General features: G+C 39.7%; 1 protein-coding gene across 1 annotated transcript in view; it reads right to left on the reverse strand.

The window, feature by feature from the left end:
* Nucleotides 1-19777, reverse strand: part of MSANTD1 (Myb/SANT DNA binding domain containing 1) — a 190198-nt gene that overhangs the window by 15894 nt on the left and 154527 nt on the right. The window contains exon 2 of the mRNA XM_053700912.1: nucleotides 2122-2394. Coding sequence (XP_053556887.1) covers nucleotides 2122-2394 — 273 coding nt within the window. The remainder of the gene's footprint in view (nucleotides 1-2121; nucleotides 2395-19777) is intronic.

Raw genomic sequence — 19777 nt, forward strand, 5'->3', positions numbered from 1 at the left:
CTCTAACTTCTTAGTAAATATGTCAAAATCTGAATTCATGCCGGTAAATATCTCTCAGCAAACCCTAGAATCTATAAATTCCCGTTGTTCTTTGAAAGTCCAACCAAAATGTCTAAAATACTTGGGCATTTTCCTAACTCCTGAGTTACAACAAACACGACAACTCAACTATAAGAGATAAATCAATGAGTTTCAGTCCCTGACCTCTTCTTGGTCTTTAAAAAATATTTCTTGGCTGGGGCGTATTCATGCAACAAAACTGGAACTACTACCAAAAGCATTATATTTGTTACAAACAGTCCATATCCAGAATGTTTCAAAGGATATATATATCTTGCAGAAAATTATAAATGATTATGTGTGGGGAAGAAAGGCCCCACGTATTAATAAAAGCACAATTTACAAGACTTTGGATAGAGGTGGGTTGGGAATACCACACCTTAACTCATACAAACGAGCAATTTCTCTACAGAGAATAGCAGAATGGTGCAGTTATAACGAAATAAATTCCAAAGGGTGGGTACAGTTAGAAAATTTCTTGGCGGATGTAAAAAACCTGGGCGGTTGTTGCTGGGATCTATCAGCTTTGAAACACTCGGTTATTTCCCAACTCTCAACCATAAATGAAACTTGGAAAGACTGGCAACACATATTAAAAACATATAAAAATATTTCTTCCAAATTCTCCCCTCTCACACAATTACTGTTAAATCAAGAATTTCCCCCAGGCCTTAAAGAACTTTCAAAGACTGACAGTACATTCACTTCCCATATCCCCATTTATACAATCATAGATAAAGGTACGTTTAAATCAAAACAACAGCTAAATGACATGGGAATTCCGTTTTTTCCCTCATGGTTTAGATATCACCAAACTAGACACTTTATTTATTCATGATCTCCAACACAATTTGAACAAGCTTGTATATATGATAGGAAATCTCAGAAGTCTATAGCCACATTGTACAAAATAGTTCTAGAGAACAGATTTCCTAACCTTTCAGCATATACAAAAAGTTGGGACAAGGAACTGGGCACACATACTTCGCCCAAAGAATGGTATAACAGATTTCGTAACCTTTCAAAGTCTGCTCATTCTTCTAGAGCTAACGAAACAAATATTAAAATATTCATGAGATGGTACTTAACACCTTCAAAACTTAAACACATTTTCAAAAAGTGTTCTAACATTTGCTGGAGATGTGGGGATCAGATTGGCAACATGAGTCATATATGGTGGAGGTGTGATCCAATTAATGTCTTCTGGAGAAAATTTTTTGAAGAAATTAATGCAGTACTACACACACAACTATCTCCCACTTTAGAGGTAACTTATTTGTTTGAATCTCCACAAATCACATGTAAGATTAGAAGGCAGTTATTCCTCATTCTGGTTAATGTGGCAAAGCAAATGATTCCCAGGAACTGGAAGACATCTAACATCCCTGACATTAAAGAGTGGATAACTCGTATAGACTCAGATCTCATTATGGAAAGATTTTATTATCTATGTGGGGGCAGGTTAGATTTACATGAGGATATGGTATTTCTGTGGGACTCATATAAATATAAGATCAAGAATTAAGTTACAATTTTGTCTAGAGATGTAGAAAGGGCGGCTCTGGGCAACCAAGGTTCTTGTTTTTTATCAGTTAATGTTGTGTTCAAATATAAATGTTAAAATGATATTGTTTCTTTATTAATACATGGTATTACTGACTGAGATGATTCCCCAAATAGTACTCAGTGACTTTAGTCGCAGAATGCTGGATAGTTCACACAAGGTTCTGCCAACGGGGGCCTCCTTACCACAGTCTGTTAATAGTAGCCTAGGTTACCTTTATACCCAGAAGAACTTGCATTTCAATGAGAAACTGTTAACCTAATTCATAAGCATCAATGGATTGTTTAGGTATCACTCGGACTGTCTCGAGGAGTGCCTTGAAATTGGACACGGACATTTATTTGGGGTTAACAAAGTAGAGACATACGGAATGTTTGTAATTGTATTGGTCTTGTATTTGTTTTTGTTTATGATTTTGTTTTTGTTTCAAAATTGAAAATAAATAAAAATCTAATAAAAAAAAAAAAAAAAGACAAATAACTCTTGTGAAAATGTACCTTAGTTTGTATGACAGGAGGCTAGCGGAACTCTCTGAATTGTCATCATCAAAGCATTCTTCCCTTTCTTCATAGGGAAACTGATTGTACGGCAAGTAATGTGGTGTTGACTTTGAGGATGGAGATTGCGAAGCTTCAGTATGGGAAGTGGAAGGTCCAGGCTGCAGCTTTATATCATTGTGTTCTGGTAATTTAGACAGGATCCGATCAATCGTTTTGTAATACGGCCAATCAGGAGCAAGTGACTCACTATCAGTCATACACTTCAATTTCCTGTAAAACAAAGATGGATGCAGTAAATATGAGTTGTACATGTTTAACACATAGAACTGCAAAAACTCACTAAAATCATTTAAGCTAAAATAGCATCAATTACGATACGTCTGAAGGGACATTAAATTCAAAATGTAATTCACAATAAAATGCTTAAAGGGACAGGAAACCCCAACATTTTCTTTCATGATTTGGATAAAACATACAATTTTAAACAACTTTCCAATTTACTTCTATTATCAAATTTGCTTCATTATCTAGTTATCCTTTGCTGAAGGAACAGCATTGCACTACAGGCAACTAGATGGACTTATCTAGTTAGCCAATCACAGGTGCAGGCACCAATCAGCAGCTAACTCCCATTAGTGTAGGATATCTGCGTATTCTTTTCCAACAAGGGATACCAAGAGAACGAAGCACATTTGAAAATAGAAGTGAATTTTAAAATGACATGCTCTATCTGAATCATGCAAGATTAATATTGACTTTTCTATCCCTTTAATTATGTGTAGTGAAAATTTTTTTTTTTTTTTTTTTTTTACATATTTTGCTTTTTTTTTATTGCCTTTTTTTCACTGCCCAAAGAGTGACTAGAGTGCTTCATGAATCTGAAATCTGACCATAGAACACTCTAGCAATAACTGATTCTAATTGGCCACATCAAAGGAGAAAAGAACATACTTAGGCCTAGATTTGGAGTTCGGCGGTAGCCGTCAAAACCAGCGTTAGAGGCTCCTAACGCTGGTTTTGGCCGCCCGCTGGTATTTGGAGTCAGTGATTAAAGGGTCTAACGCTCACTTTTCAGCCGCGACTTTTCCATACCGCAGATCCCCCTACGCCATTTGCGTAGCCTATCTTTTCAATGGGATCTTTCTAACGCTGGTATTTAGAGTCGTTTCTGAAGTGAGCGTTAGAGCTCTAACGACAAAATTCCAGCCGCCTGAAAATAGCAGGAGTTAAGAGCTTTCTGGCTAACGCCGGTTTATAAAGCTCTTAACTACTGTACCCTAAAGTACACTAACACCCATAAACTACCTATGTACCCCTAAACCGAGCTCCCCCCACATCGCCGCCACTCTATTTAAATTTTTAACCCCTAATCTGCCGACCGCCACCTACGTTATACTTATGTACCCCTAATCTGCTGCCCCTAACATCGCCGACCCCTATATTATATTTATTAACCCCTAATCTGCCCTCCCTAACATCGCCGACACCTAACTTCAATTATTAACCCCTAATCTGCCGACCGGAGCTCACCGCTATTCTAATAAATGTATTAACCCCTAAAGCTAAGTCTAACCCTAACACTAACACCCCCCTAACTTAAATATAATTTTTATCTAACGAAATAAATTAACTCTTATTAAATAACTTATTCCTATTTAAAGCTAAATACTTACCTGTAAAATAAATCCTAATATAGCTACAATATAAATTATAATTATATTATAGCTATTTTAGGATTAATATTTATTTTACAGGCAACTTTGTAATTATTTTAACCAGGTAAAATAGCTATTAAATAGTTAAGAACTATTTAATAGTTACCTAGTTAAAATAAAAACAAATTTACCTGTAAAATAAATCCTAACCTAAGTTATAATTAAACCTAACACTACCCTATCAATAAAATAATTAAATAAACTATCTACAATTACCTACAATTAACCTAACACTACACTATCAATAAATTAATTAAACAAAATTCCTACAATTAAATAAACTAGCTAAAGTACAAAAAATAAAAAAGAACTAAGTTACAGAAAATAAAAAAATATTTACAAACATAAGAAAAATATTACAACAATTTTAAACTAATTACACCTACTCTAAGCCCCCTAATAAAATAACAAAGCCCCCCAAAATAAAAAATTCCCTACCCTATTCTAAATTAAAAAAGTTACAAGCTCTTTTACCTTACCAGCCCTGAACAGGGCCCTTTGCGGGGCATGCCCCAAGAATTTCAGCTCTTTTGCCTGTAAAAAAAAACATACAATACCCCCCCCCCAACATTACAACCCACCACCCACATACCCCTAATCTAACCCAAACCCCCCTTAAATAAACCTAACACTAATCCCCTGAAGATCTTCCTACCTTGTCTTCACCATCCAGGTATCACCGATCCGTCCTGGCTCCAAGATCTTCATCCAACCCAAGCGGGGGTTGGCGATCCATAATCCGGTGCTGAAGAGGTCCAGAAGAGGCTCCAAAGTCTTCCTCCTATCCGGCAAGAAGAGGACATCCGGACCGGCAAACATCTTCTCCAAGCGGCATCTTCGATCTTCTTCCATCCGGAGCGAAGTGGCAGGATCCTGAAGACCTCCAGCGCGGAACATCCATCCGGACCGACGACTGAACGACGAATGACTGTTCCTTTAAGGGACGTCATCCAAGATGGCGTCCCTCGAATTCCGATTGGCTGATAGGATTCTATCAGCCAATCGGAATTAAGGTAGGAATTTTCTGATTGGCTGATGGAATCAGCCAATCAGAATCTAGTTCAATCCGATTGGCCGATCCAATCAGCCAATCAGATTGAGCTTGCATTCTATTGGCTGATCGGAACAGCCAATAGAATGCGAGCTCAATCTGATTGGCTGATTGGATCAGCCAATCGGATTGAACTTGATTCTGATTGGCTGATTCCATCAGCCAATCAGAAAATTCCTACCTTAATTCCGATTGGCTGATAGAATCCTATCAGCCAATTGGAATTCGAGGGACGCCATCTTGGATGACGTCCCTTAAAGGAACAGTCATTCGTCGTTCAGTCGTCGGTCCGGATGGATGTTCCGCGCTGGAGGTCTTCAGGATCCTGCCACTTCGCTCCGGATGGAAGAAGATCGAAGATGCCGCTTGGAGAAGATGTTTGCCGGTCCGGATGTCCTCTTCTTGCCGGATAGGAGGAAGACTTTGGAGCCTCTTCTGGACCTCTTCAGCACCGGATTATGGATCGCCAACCCCCGCTTGGGTTGGATGAAGATCTTGGAGCCAGGACGGATCGGTGATACCTGGATGGTGAAGACAAGGTAGGAAGATCTTCAGGGGATTAGTGTTAGGTTTATTTAAGGGGGGTTTGGGTTAGATTAGGGGTATGTGGGTGGTGGGTTGTAATGTTGGGGGGGGGGTATTGTATGTTTTTTTTTACAGGCAAAAGAGCTGAAATTCTTGGGGCATGCCCCGCAAAGGGCCCTGTTCAGGGCTGGTAAGGTAAAAGAGCTTGTAACTTTTTTAATTTAGAATAGGGTAGGGAATTTTTTATTTTGGGGGGCTTTGTTATTTTATTAGGGGGCTTAGAGTAGGTGTAATTAGTTTAAAATTGTTGTAATATTTTTCTTATGTTTGTAAATATTTTTTTATTTTCTGTAACTTAGTTCTTTTTTATTTTTTGTACTTTAGCTAGTTTATTTAATTGTAGGAATTGTGTTTAATTAATTTATTGATAGTGTAGTGTTAGGTTAATTGTAGGTAATTGTAGGTAGTTTTTTTAATTATTTTATTGATAGGGTAGTGTTAGGTTTAATTATAACTTAGGTTAGGATTTATTTTACAGGTAAATTTGTTATTATTTTAACTAGGTAACTATTAAATAGTTCTTAACTATTTAATAGCTATTGTACCTGGTTAAAATAATTACAAAGTTGCCTGTAAAATAAATATTAATCCTAAAATAGCTATAATATAATTAGAATTTATATTGTAGCTATATTAGGATTTATTTTACAGGTAAGTATTTAGCTTTAAATAGGAATGTTATTTAATAAGAGTTAATTTATTTCGTTAGATAAAAATTATATTTAAGTTAGGGGGGTGTTAGTGTTAGGGTTAGACTTAGCTTTAGGGGTTAATACATTTATTAGAATAGCGGTGAGCTCCGGTCGGCAGATTAGGGGTTAATAATTGAAGTTAGGTGTCGGCGATGTTAGGGAGGGCAGATTAGGGGTTAATACTATTTATGATAGGGTTAGTGAGGCGGATTAGGGGTTAATAACTTTATTATAGTAGCGCTCAGGTCCGCTCGGCAGATTAGGGGTTAATAAGTGTAGGCAGGTGTCGGCGACGTTGAGGGGGGCAGGTTAGGGGTTAATAAATATAATATAGGGGTCGGCGGTGTTAGGGGTAGCAGATTAGGGGTACATAGGGAGAACGTAGGTTGCGGCGGTTTACGGAGCGGCAGATTAGGGGTTAAAAAAATATGCAGGGGTCAGCGATAGCGGGGGCGGCAGATTAGGGGTTAATAAGTGTAAGGGTAGGGGTGTTTAGACTCGGGGTACATGTTAGGGTGTTAGGTGCAGACGTAGGAAGTGTTTCCCCATAGGAAACAATGGGGCTGCGTTAGGAGCTGAACGCTGCTTTTTTGCAGGTGTTAGGTTTTTTTTCAGCTCAAACAGTCCCATTGTTTCCTATGGGAGAATCGTGCACGAGCACGTTTTTGAGGCCGGCCGCGTCCGTAAGCAACTCTGGTATCGAGAGTTGCATTTGCGGTAAAAATTCTCTACGCTCCTTTTTTGGAGCCTAACGCAGCATTTGTTTGAACTCTCGATACCAGAGTTAATTTTATGGTGCGGCCAGAAAAAAGCCCGCGGAGCGTTAACAGCCCTTTTACCGCCGAACTCCAAATCTAGGCCTTAAGATTTTCAAAATTACTGGGCTTCAAAACAATGCACAGATTGATGGATAGATGACAGATAAATAGATAGATAATACGCACAATTAAAGACCCAAACTACTTTAATGCCCACTAAACTATAACCATAACCATATTCATTTAATGGATACTTTTGAGTTTGTACTCCTTTAGTGAACAGGAAGTTGTTTTATTTTTTATTTGGGTAAAGACATTTAATATTTGTTCTTTAACTTTCATGAAGGATGATTAATTTACTTCAAAATATTGACTCAAAATGGGTTTATGCATAAAGGACACAATAAATAAAGTATACTGTTAAATATTAAAAATATAAAATTGAATATAAAAATTATTTATTTTTAATCAGTTAAATAAAGATTATTGTGTGGAATAGTTTATTTGAACCTTTTTACAGCAGCTCCCAGAGTACTAATGTAACAACTTTAGATGCAGTACTCACAGGGGTGGACTGAGCCAGGGATAGGCAAGGTGTCCGTGACTAGCCCTTGCAGTGTCCGCCACAACCTTAGTATATCTTTTCTTTCTGATTAAATAATAGGAATGAAAAAAATATGTAGTGTGAATAAAGTTAGTGGCTTGTCAAGAGACTGCTAGCAATATTGGGTGATAAGTTATGGAATAAATAAAGCCTGGATGTGTATCTGCATCAGTGAAATAACACCCAGCTCTATACAAAGACACACTAGTGACACTGGCACATGCGTATAGCCAGACATGGCCTGGTTATAGGGTCATTGGTATCTGCATCAGTATAATAACACCAAGTGCTATATAATGACACATTAGTTACACTGGCTCATGGGTATAGCCAAAGGAGGGCTGGTTATACGATCAGTGGTATCTGCATCAGTATAATAACACCCAGCACTATATAATGACACAGTAGGGACACTGGCTCATGGGTATAGCCAAAGGAGGGCTGGTTATCGGATCAGTGGTATCTGCATCAGTATAATAACACCCAGCACTATATAATGACACAGTAGTGACACTGGCACATGGGTATAGCCAGAGGAGGGCTAGTTATAGAATCAGTGGTATCTGCATCAGTATAATAACACCCAGCACTATATAATGACACAGTAGGGACACTGGCTCATGGGTATAGCCAAAGGAGGGCTGGTTATAGGATCAGTGGTATCTGCATCAGTATAATAACACCCAGCACTATATAATGACACAGTAGGGACACTGGCTCATGGGTATAGCCAAAGGAGGGCTGGTTATAGGATCAGTGGTATCTGCCTCAGTATAATAACACCCAGCACTATATAATGACACAGTAGTGACACTGGCTCATGGGTATAGCCAAAGGAGGGCTGGTTATAAGATCAGTGGTATCTGCATCAGTATAATAACACCCAGCACTATATAATGGCACAGTAGTGACACTGGCACATGGGTATAGCCAGAGGGGGGCTGGTTATAGGATCAGTGGTATCTGCATCAGTATAATAACACCCAGCACTATCTAATGACACAGTAGTGACACTGGCACATGGGTATGACAAAGGAGGGCTGGTTATCAGATCAGTGGTATCTGCATCAGTATAATAACACCCAGCACTATATAATGACATAGTAGTGACACTGGCACATGGGTATAGCCAGAGGAGGGCTAGTTATAGGATCAGTGGTATCTGCATTAGCATAATAACACCCAGCACTATATAATGACACAGTAGTTACACTGGCACATGGGTATAGCCAGAGGAGGGCTGGTTATATGATCAGTGGTATCTGCATCCGTATAATAACACCCAGCACTATATAATGACACAGTAGTGACACTGGCTCATGGGTATAGCCAGAGGAGGGCTGGCTATAGGATCAGTGGTATCTGCATCAGTATAATAACACCCAGAACTATATAATGACACAGTAGTGACACTGGCACATGGGTATAGCCAGAAGAGGGCTGGTTATAGGATCAGTGGTATCTGCATCAGTATAATAGCACCCTACACTATATAATGACAAAGTAGTGACACTGGCACATGGGTATAGCCATAGGAGGGCTGGTTATAGGATCAGTGGTATCTGCATCAGTATAATAACACCCAGCACTATATAATGACACAGTAGTGACACTGGCACATGGGTATAGCCAGAGGAGGGCTGATTATAGGATCAGTGGTATCTGCATCAGTATAATAACACCAAAAACTATAAAATAATTATTTCATTTCAAATGTACCTTGGTGTCCTTCACTAAGGTCTGTACTTTGGAAAATGTCCGCCACAGCCTTTGTCTGTGCCTATCCCTGGACTGAGCTGTCAGCAAATAGGACCCGGACCAAGGGCCTGGCACATGAGTGGGCACTAGTTGTGTCGCCAAAGCTCCTGGTGTACTGGCTTCGCTTACAGTCACAGAAAACCTGCACAATCTTTTGTGACTGCAAGCGGGCGACAACAGCCAGGCAAATTATAGTATGGGTCCACACACACAGTGAGTGTCTACAGCCCTTCCCTTCCATGTCTAAAGAGCTAGCGCATCTGCAGCACCAATAACCGTGCTAGTGGTTGTAAAATGGGACAGGCAACAGATTATCAGGGAATAGAGTAGCACTGACATCTATGCTATCAGTAACTAAGCAGTTAAGGGTGTGTGGATTGTGGGCCCTAGCCCTGGAGTGGGGGCCCTGTACCTGGATGGTGGGTTTGCTGCTCAGGGGCCATAGTGTTGGCTCTGGCCAAGGACGGTGGGGGGGCCTGGAGTGTGGGGTCTGGCCCTGGAAATTAGAGGCCTGTCTATGACCCTTGTGTTTGGGGTTCCTGGCCCTAGAGGTTGGTGGGCATTGGTGGATGTGGAGGGACAGGGTGAGGGAGGGGCGTATGAGGTGGGGTGGATCATAAGGGGATGCTGTGGTGGACCCTTTCCTAATTTTTACCTGGGGGCCCTGGTTGGTCTCAGTCTGCTTCTCTCATCAGCATCTGGAAAACATATCTAAGGAAGACTTTGCAGCAAAGCAATGAAGTAAGTAGGTTACTAAGCATTAATGATGGCCACCACGTTTTCATAGCTTATTCCACTGCCCAAAAACCCACAGCTCAAAAATCCAAAAATTATTAAATATAGTGGCCTAGATTACAAGTGAAGCTCAAAAATATTAGAACTATTGAGCACTAACACCCCTCAAGTTAAACCAATAGCACTTTTATTTTGTGCTTATATACCAAGTTGATTGTATTTTTTGGCATCTGCATGGTGAATAGTGTGTATGAGCTAAATATCTCACGTAATAGATGTCTATGAGGCACACTGAAAAACTCATGTCTATTACTATTCAAGTGCTAAGCCAAAGGTACACTAAACCTCCTACTGAAATAGTGGAGTTCTTCAATTAGATATAAAAACTATGGTGTTGTATTGAATTGTAAGTTTAATGCACTGCATACATACATACATACATACATACACATACACACACATTCATACATAAATACACACATACCCCATACCCACTTTGATTTTTTTCAATAATAAAATTTTATTTTACATTCAATATGTATAAATATAAGTGAAATACTTTATTTTAATATATTTTTTTCATGTGCTTTGTTATTCATACTTAGCAAGTGTTACGTCAGATCTCCCAAAGCGCAAACATTTTCAGAGATATTTTGCGTTGCTCTGTAATATGAGTGATAATAGTGCACCCTGCTCTATCCATAAAAGTAAGCATGCTAAGAAAATGTTGGTCGCATTAACAGACCTGTCAACTTTGAAACATACATGTGGATAGCCCCGTGAATAGGACTGTGAGACTTGAACCTCCCTCCGGACTGCCAGGTCACGATTTTACAGCTGTGGCCTGCAAGTGTGGCACACAACCATTGCACGGGCAACAACACAGAGAGAGAACATAGGGGCCCTTAAACAAGATCCTAATGTGAGTAAAAGACTTGCCGATATACAACTCACACATATCAACACACACTGCTAATGCAGCGCATGCATTATGTATGAGTCTACATTAGGGAATAAAGCATAACGTGGCATATCAAGCACCTTCACCAAAGCCCTTTTTTCTTTGCTGATGCCACACGCTGAGCAGACCACGTGGCTTAATTGATAAGCATTCTTTCATATGCACGGAAATCCAGACAGATTTCTTCTGATCACTAATGCAACTACCACGAGCTATGGCCTAAGCACATGGAAGATATACTTTATCAATCTTGCATAAAAGCACACGTAGGCAGCTCTGTGGGCGGCTTCTACTTTCAAGACAGTGTTTATCTGGATATAACTGGATTGGGTCCTTGTGTATCTCCAGACTAAAAAAAGAATAAGGGATTCTGTATAATTTACAACCTCCTTTTAATAGCACACTCTGCTGAGCTCTTATATTAAACCACTGGATAAAGGGGGAGGTACCATTAGGCTCAAGTTGACAGCTCGGGATAAAAGCATCAAACCATATTCGGACATGTCCCAGATTGCATTAGCACTATAGGCCTGATTGGAGTCCACATCAGCTGACCTGCACAAAACCTCTTGACACAGTGTAAAAATTTCACTTGAAAGACACAGAGAGCAAAGACCCATAAACTAAGTCAACCCCCTAAGATGTCTTCCCGAAGGGTGACTAAACTAGACAAGATGACAAAAAGCTATACCTCTGCAGGGGTGAAAATGGATTCTTACTTTAAAGCCATTGAAGCATCAATCTCTTCGCTTCAATCAATAATCCCTACGGACCCAGAGGAGGGCAATGCAGAAGCCGCAACACATTTAACGGATAGCCCTATCACTAAAGCGGATTTACTGCTACTGCCTTCGAAAGAAGGCTTTAAAACATTCATGGTACAAGTGAGCCAGATTATAAAAGACAGCATCTCAGAGGTGAAGAGAGACGTATCAGAACTCGGTCAGAGAGTGCTGCAGGTTGAAGAGCAGACAGAGGAACTAACCACAGAGTCTAACACCATGGCGAGTATCATTGAACAACAAAATGCCACAATCCTTTAATTGCAGACCCAGATGGAAGATCTGGATAATAGAAACAGACAACAGAATCTAAGAGTTAGGGGATTACCTCATACCGTAGCACCCACTCAGATAAACACCTACCTCCAAAAGCTTTTTGACCACCTACTTAAGCCCACAGAACCTGCATCTATCCTGATTGACAGAGCCCATAGAGCTCTCAGACCACAACCCTCTCCTCAACATCCAGGAAACAATCACAGACTAACTTTGAAGGAAACGCCATTCAAATATATGCTGACCTCAGCCAAACCACACTTTTCAAAAGGAAAAAGGCTAGATACTTAACAATACATCTCAAGGATCTTGGCATCCCCTATCGTTGGGGTTTCCCTTTTTCCCTAAAAGTGGTTAAAGAAAACAAAACCTATACCTATAGAGATCCCGAAGACATAGAGAACTTCTGTTCTAGCCTTGATATCCCCATGCCATCATTACCTTCTCTCTCAGAAGATAAGACCCCAAAAGATGCACAGATTCCTAGACCACCCGGAGTGGACCACCATATCCAGGAAAAGAAAAGGCCAAACATCTAACAAAGCGAGCTTCTCTGGCAATAGAGATAAACCACCATGATTACATCTGTGACTCTCAAGAGCCTACACATCCCTGTACGACACTCAATGTACAGGGACTGAGGTGCCTGCAGACACTAAAGTACTAAGTGATTCTTGCAACCACTAGTTATGATTCTCCTAGTTTCAAATTTATCTGTAATTTTTTATTGCCCCAGGAGTAGAAACATCATCCAATGTTCATCCCCCCTTCACCCTAATAAGTCAAGTTCCTTTCCCTTGGTGGGCAACAAGCACTTGTATGATATTGTTCTTTTTGTTACTTGTTATGTTCTAATGTTTACTTGTTCACACAGATTACACACAGACGACTATGAGTGTTGGCTATTATTGATAAGTTGCTTTCCTTTCCCCTTTTCCCTGGGAGGAAGGAGATCGTCACAGTTTCATTCATCAGGACGGCTGGGTAAGAGACCTCACATCAACAGAGAGACCTCACATCAACAGGGACACTGTTTCATAAAGATATAGCGTTTCAACTACTTAACAAAATATCCGACAAAGAGGGCAGGATTCTAATTTTAGTAGGCCTGATATTCCAGCGCCTGGTCACTCTGGTGAACGTGTATGCTCAGAATTTGAAAAGAGTCCCCTTTTTCAAAAAGCTAATATCATTAATTACAGAACATAGAAAGGGAGCACTGATCATAGGCGGGGACTTTAATGTCATACTAGATTCTAATTTTGATTCCACAACTACTAAACTGAACCCATCCTCCAGACCCCCAAACATTGTTTTTGACTTTCTCAAATGAACAGGAGTGGTAGACATTTGGAGAATACAACACCCCACACAGCGTAATTACACTTTTTATTCTAACCCTTGGTCCCAATATACACGCATTGATTATCTATTTATTGACCAACTTAGCATGAGTCAGGTGAGGGACTCCGACATTAGTTGCACATTCGCTCATCATCTTATCTATAGATTGGCTAGAAGGTCCCTTAACTCCATACATTTGGAAATTGGATGAATCACTTCTTAAACATACCCCTATTCACCTTAAAATCCTTCAAACTCTTCAAGAATACTTCAACCACAACACTTTACCCGAGACCTCACCCCTCACCTTGTGGGACGCACACAAAGCTGTAATTAGAGGTGAATATATTAAGCAGAGGGCTAAGATGAGGAAAAACTTTAACCAAGCTATGCTACAAAACACAACTAAACTAAATAGTCTCAAACTACAACACAAACTAAACCCTAGGGATTCTGAAATTCAGCGAGAGCTAATCAAGGTTAGAAAGGAAATTAATTACATGCTAACTAGAGAAGCCCAGAGAAAACTCATATCCACATAATAAGGACAGGGGACGGGAGGCTGGAACATGATAGCAAACAAATAGCAAACCAATTTAATGCCTACTATAATCAGCTCTATAACCTTCCTAAGGATAACTCCCCGAAACACACTGCCCATATGAAAGAGTATATAAAGAGAGCCCAATTGAATGCACTGAGTCCTGTCCAGAGGGATAAACTGGAAGACCCAATCTATTTATCAGAAATAATAAATGCCATTAAAGATTTACCACTAAGAAAAAGCCCTGGTCCAGATGGCCTTACAAACTCGTACTATAAACAATAGAGCGCTATTTTAGCACCTCATATGCTTAAACTCTTCCATTAATTAGATAACAAGGCCACATTGTCTGCTACTATGCAGGAAGTGCAAATAGCAGTAATATTAAAGCCCGGGAAAAGCCCGGAAGACACTAGCGGAAGACCAATCTCGCTATTAAATTCGGATCTGAAGATCCTAGGCAAAATACTGTCCAAGAGACTAAATACCATAATCCAAGACTTGATCCATACAGACCAGGTCGTTTTTGTCCCGAGCTGAGAGGCGCAAGAAAATTCCATAAGAGCATTGCAACTGGCCTCATATGTAAAATATCACAAGATCAGGTCGGTCTTTCTAACTATCGACGCAGAGAGGGCCTTCAACCACATAAGTTGGGACTTTCTCAGAGCTACTTTAGAGTCTTTTGGCTTCGGCGACAAAATGATAATGAGAATCTTTAGTTTATACACCACACCCTCTTCTAGAGTTAAAGTAAATAATACCCTATCGGACACTTTTTACATTACTAATGGCACTCGCCAGGGCTGCCCGCTGTCCCCAATCCTGTTTGTCCTGTCAATGGAAGTCCTGGCTTCCCATGTTAGATTGAACCAGAACATTAAGGGAATCCCAACTGGCCCTCACAATCTCAAAATTGCCCTATTTGCGGACAACCTTCTTCTCTCGATCACATCCCCCAACGTAATCATCCCAATCCTATTAGAGGAACTCCATACATTTGGCAATTTTTCCATTTTTTCAATTAACCTACAGAAATCAGAAATTTTGAACATTTCAATACCATTTAGTGACTTTCATCAACTAAATAAAATCAGCCTCCTTAAGCTACAGAGAGACTTGGTTAAATATTTGGGCATTACCCTCTTGTCCAATTCATCAATTCTCTTTGAAAGAAATTACAAAACTCTCCTCCACAATACTCAAAGGGACTTATTAAGCTGGTCTTCCAAACCTCTGTCTTGGTGGGGCAGGATTCAGTCCATCAAAATGACTATTTTACCTAAAATCCTCTACATCCTGCAAGCTATGCCAATACACTTGCCTAACTGGTATCTATCCCAGTTACAAGCCACAATCAACACTTTTATATGGGGCAAACATAAACCATGCATAAACAAACAAACACTTTATAGACACAAATAGATGGACGGACTGGGCCTGCCAAAACATAAAGGACTATTATGTAGCAGTCACACTACAAAGAGTCTTAGACTGACACGGATAACTAGGCACAAAATCCTGGGTTTCCTTAGACTCTCACCTGTTAAGAGTTCCTAACATTGGGGCAGTGTAATGGGTCCCACGTGATCTGAGACCACCCCAATGTACTTTTTTGGACATACATCAACATTTTTTCCACATGTGAGACTCGGTAGTCTCTACCAAAAACAACATGACCCATTCCTGATCACATCTTTTCCCGATTCCCCTCAATGCGGAACTGGTGGGAGGGATCGATAACAAATTCCGAAGAACACGAGAATAGGATCACACCATACCATTAGCTAATTTCACTGACAATGGGAGGCTAGTTGATATAGACAAATACATATCGAACTGTGAAGACAGGCCTGGAAGCTGGCTAAAACACGTGCAACTCTCTCATTACATTGCGACATGTACCCATAGATCAGATTTACTAAGACCCCTAACTTTTTTCTAGAAATTGTGCTTGAGGGGCAAAACAGTCCAACACCCTCTATCACTATCCCATAAACTACTACAAACTTCAGAGGTCTACACACTACCAAACTATGCAGTTAAATGGCAACAGGACTTACATCTAGATATAGACAAAGCAGGTTGGTATAAAATCTTCCACAAGACAAGTAAATCCTCAACCTCGCCACAAATTTTAGAACTGAATTATAAAGTGCTAACCCGTCTACACTCCATCTACCCAGAAGCCTCTCATCTTTGTTGGAGAGGATGTGGGTAACATGGCTCATTGATACATATTTCGTGGCAGTGCCCCAATCTGGTCCCATTCTGGTGAGCGATAGAATCACACCTCCAGAAATCTCTTTCATCAGATATATCACTAACCCCTAGGGTTGCCCTGCTCAGCGATCTCCCGAATATTAAGTGTAAACTAAGACTACGCCTTATACAAATTTACCTAAATGCAGCCAAATCACTATTAGCCAGACATTGGAAGTCCCCCTCGAGGCCCACTATTACATCCTGGCTAGATAGAGTAAACTATCTTTTAGAGCTTGAGGAACATGGCCACTTGAAGAATAATTCCCGCATCTCTTTTGCAGAGATCAAATTCCTGTGAGAGGACTCCCTTCATACCCCATAACACATAAACTTGACCGATTAACTAGTTATACAAGATTGACTCAGTGGGCAGATCATCCTCCTCCTCCATCCCTCTCCCCTACCTCTATCCCTCTTCCTCCCTCCCTCTCTCTCATCTTCTTCCCCTTCCAATAACTTGCCTCCTTATTGCACTGGGGCAGAATGCTTTTAGCCCTTTGACTTCGTCATATTATGTTATAGATGTTACAGTTTGTATCTTAATGGTAGCCTCAGGACCCAACATAAGGACACCTGCATGGTTTCTCACATTACACCATGTGGAGGTAAAAGAAACAGCGCTCAGACTCATAGATATTAACCAATTAGTCTTAAAAGTGAACTAGGTTATTGTTTACTGTTTATTGTTTATTGAAAAACTCAAAACCATAAAGATGGGAATGTAATTAGCTCTTGATTGTATCATCCAGAAACTGTCAAATTAATGTTGTTAATATATGATCCTTCCTTGATTGATGTATGCTAACTTCCCTCAATAAATATAAAAAAAAGGAAGTTAGCTAAACATTAAAGGGACATGTAACTCAATTTTTTTTCTTTCATGATATAGAAAGAACATTCAATTTTAAACAACTTTCTATTTTACTTGTATTGGCTAATTTGCTTCATTCTCTTGACATAATTTGTTAGAAAGCATATCTAAATAGGCTCAGTAGATGCTGATTGGTGGCTGCACATAGATGCCTCATGTGATTGGCTCACCCATGTGCATTGCTATTTCTTCAACAAATGAAATCTGAAGAATAAAGCAAATTAGATAATAGAAGTAAATTGCGATTTTTAAAATTGTATTCTCTATCTGAATCATGAAATAAAAATGTTGGGTTTTATGTCCCTTTAAGCATTATTATTTTAAGATGTGCCTTGACAATTGACACCATTTACAGTAATCAGTGCAGTACCTCTTTATAGAGCACTAAAAAAATAATCACAAATTGAAAGAGACTGGACCTGCAAACTTGATAGCTGCTAGGTAAATTTATGTTCAATCTCACATTACTCAATTTCTTCCATATACATTGTTTTCCTCTGCAATATTTTACATAATCTCTTAATAAGTCATTGAGTGGAATAATATTTTCTGTTAGTTAAAGGGCCACTAAACCCAAAATCTTTCTTTCATGATTCAGATAGAGAATACAAATTTAAACAACATTACAATTTACTTCTACAGGGAGTGCAGAATTATTAGGCAAGTTGTATTTTTGAGGATTAATTTTATTATTGAACAACAACCATGTTCTCAATGAACCCAAAAACTCATTAATATCAAAGCTGAATATTTTTGGAAGTAGTTTTTAGTTTGTTTTTAGTTTTAGCTATTTTAGGGGGATATCTGTGTGTGCAGGTGAGTATTACTGTGCATAATTATTAGGCAACTTAACAAAAAACAAATATATACCCATTTCAATTATTTATTTTTACCAGTGAAACCAATATAACATCTCAACATTCACAAATATACATTTCTGACATTCAAAAACAAAACAAAAACAAATCAGTGACCAATATAGCCACCTTTCTTTGCAAGGACACTCAAAAGCCTGCCATCCATGGATTCTGTCAGTGTTTTGATCTGTTCACCATCAACATTGCGTGCAGCAGCAACCACAGCCTCCCAGACACTGTTCAGAGAGGTGTACTGTTTTCCCTCCTTGTAAATCTCACATTTGATGATGGACCACAGGTTCTCAATGGGGTTCAGATCAGGTGAACAAGGAGGCCATGTCATTAGATTTTCTTCTTTTATACCCTTTCTTGCCAGCCACGCTGTGGAGTACTTGGACGCGTGTGATGGAGCATTGTCCTGCATGAAAATCATGTTTTTCTTGAAGGATGCAGACTTCTTCCTGTACCACTGCTTGAAGAAGGTGTCTTCCAGAAACTGGCAGTAGGACTGGGAGTTGAGCTTGACTCCATCCTCAACCCGAAAAGGCCCCACAAGCTCATCTTTGATGATACCAGCCCAAACCAGTACTCCACCTCCACCTTGCTGGCGTCTGAGTCGGACTGGAGCTCTCTGCCCTTTACCAATCCAGCCACGGGCCCATCCATCTGGCCCATCAAGACTCACTCTCATTTCATCAGTCCATAAAATCTTAGAAAAATCAGTCTTGAGATATTTCTTGGCCCAGTCTTGACGTTTCAGCTTGTGTGTCTTGTTCAGTGGTGGTCGTCTTTCAGCCTTTCTTACCTTGGCCATGTCTCTGAGTATTGCACACCTTGTGCTTTTGGGCACTCCAGTGATGTTGCAGCTCTGAAATATGGCCAAACTGGTGGCAAGTGGCATCTTGGCAGCTGCACGCTTGACTTTTCTCAGTTCATGGGCAGTTATTTTGCGCCTTGGTTTTTCCACACGCTTCTTGCGACCCTGTTGACTATTTTGAATGAAACGCTTGATTGTTCGATGATCACGCTTCAGAAGCTTTGCAATTTTAAGAGTGCTGCATCCCTCTGCAAGATATCTCACTATTTTTGACTTTTCTGAGCCTGTCAAGTCCTTCTTTTGACCCATTTTTCCAAAGGAAAGGAAGTTGCCTAATAATTATGCACACCTGATATAGAGTGTTGATGTCATTAGACCACACCCCTTCTCATTACAGAGATGCCCATCACCTAATATGCTTAATTGGTAGTAGGCTTTCGAGCCTATACAGCTTGGAGTAAGACAACATGCATAAAGAGGATGATGTGGTCAAAATACTCATTTGCCTAATAATTCTGCACTCCCTGTATTATTTATTTTGCTTCATTTTTTAGATATCCTTAGTTGAAGAAAAAGCAATGCACATGGGTGAGCCAATCACACAAGGCTTCTATGTGCAGCAACCAATCAGCATCTACTGAGCATATCTAGATATGCTTTTCAGCAAAGAATATCAAGAGAATAAAACAAATTAGATAATAGAAGTAAATTAGAAAGATCTTTAAAATTGCATTCTCTTTCTAAAAAATGAAAGAAAAATTGTGGGTTTCATGTCCCTTTAATAAAATGTATCATGAAATTTTCAGTTTCTTTTCTTGGTTTTGCTTTACTTCTGTGCTGCCAGCCAGGGCCGCCACTAGAAATTTTGGGGCCCCTGACTCAACCATTGATCAGGGCCCCCCCCCCTCCTTTGACATGTGCAATTTTTGACCAAGTGACTAAAATGTATATGCACTTTATTCTTAATTGTCTATTTAAACTTGGAAATGTTGTAAAGGTAGTAACATACACACACACACACAGACACACTCATACACT

This window comes from Bombina bombina, chromosome 2, assembly GCF_027579735.1.
Source record: "Bombina bombina isolate aBomBom1 chromosome 2, aBomBom1.pri, whole genome shotgun sequence".
NCBI lineage: Eukaryota > Metazoa > Chordata > Amphibia > Anura > Bombinatoridae > Bombina > Bombina bombina.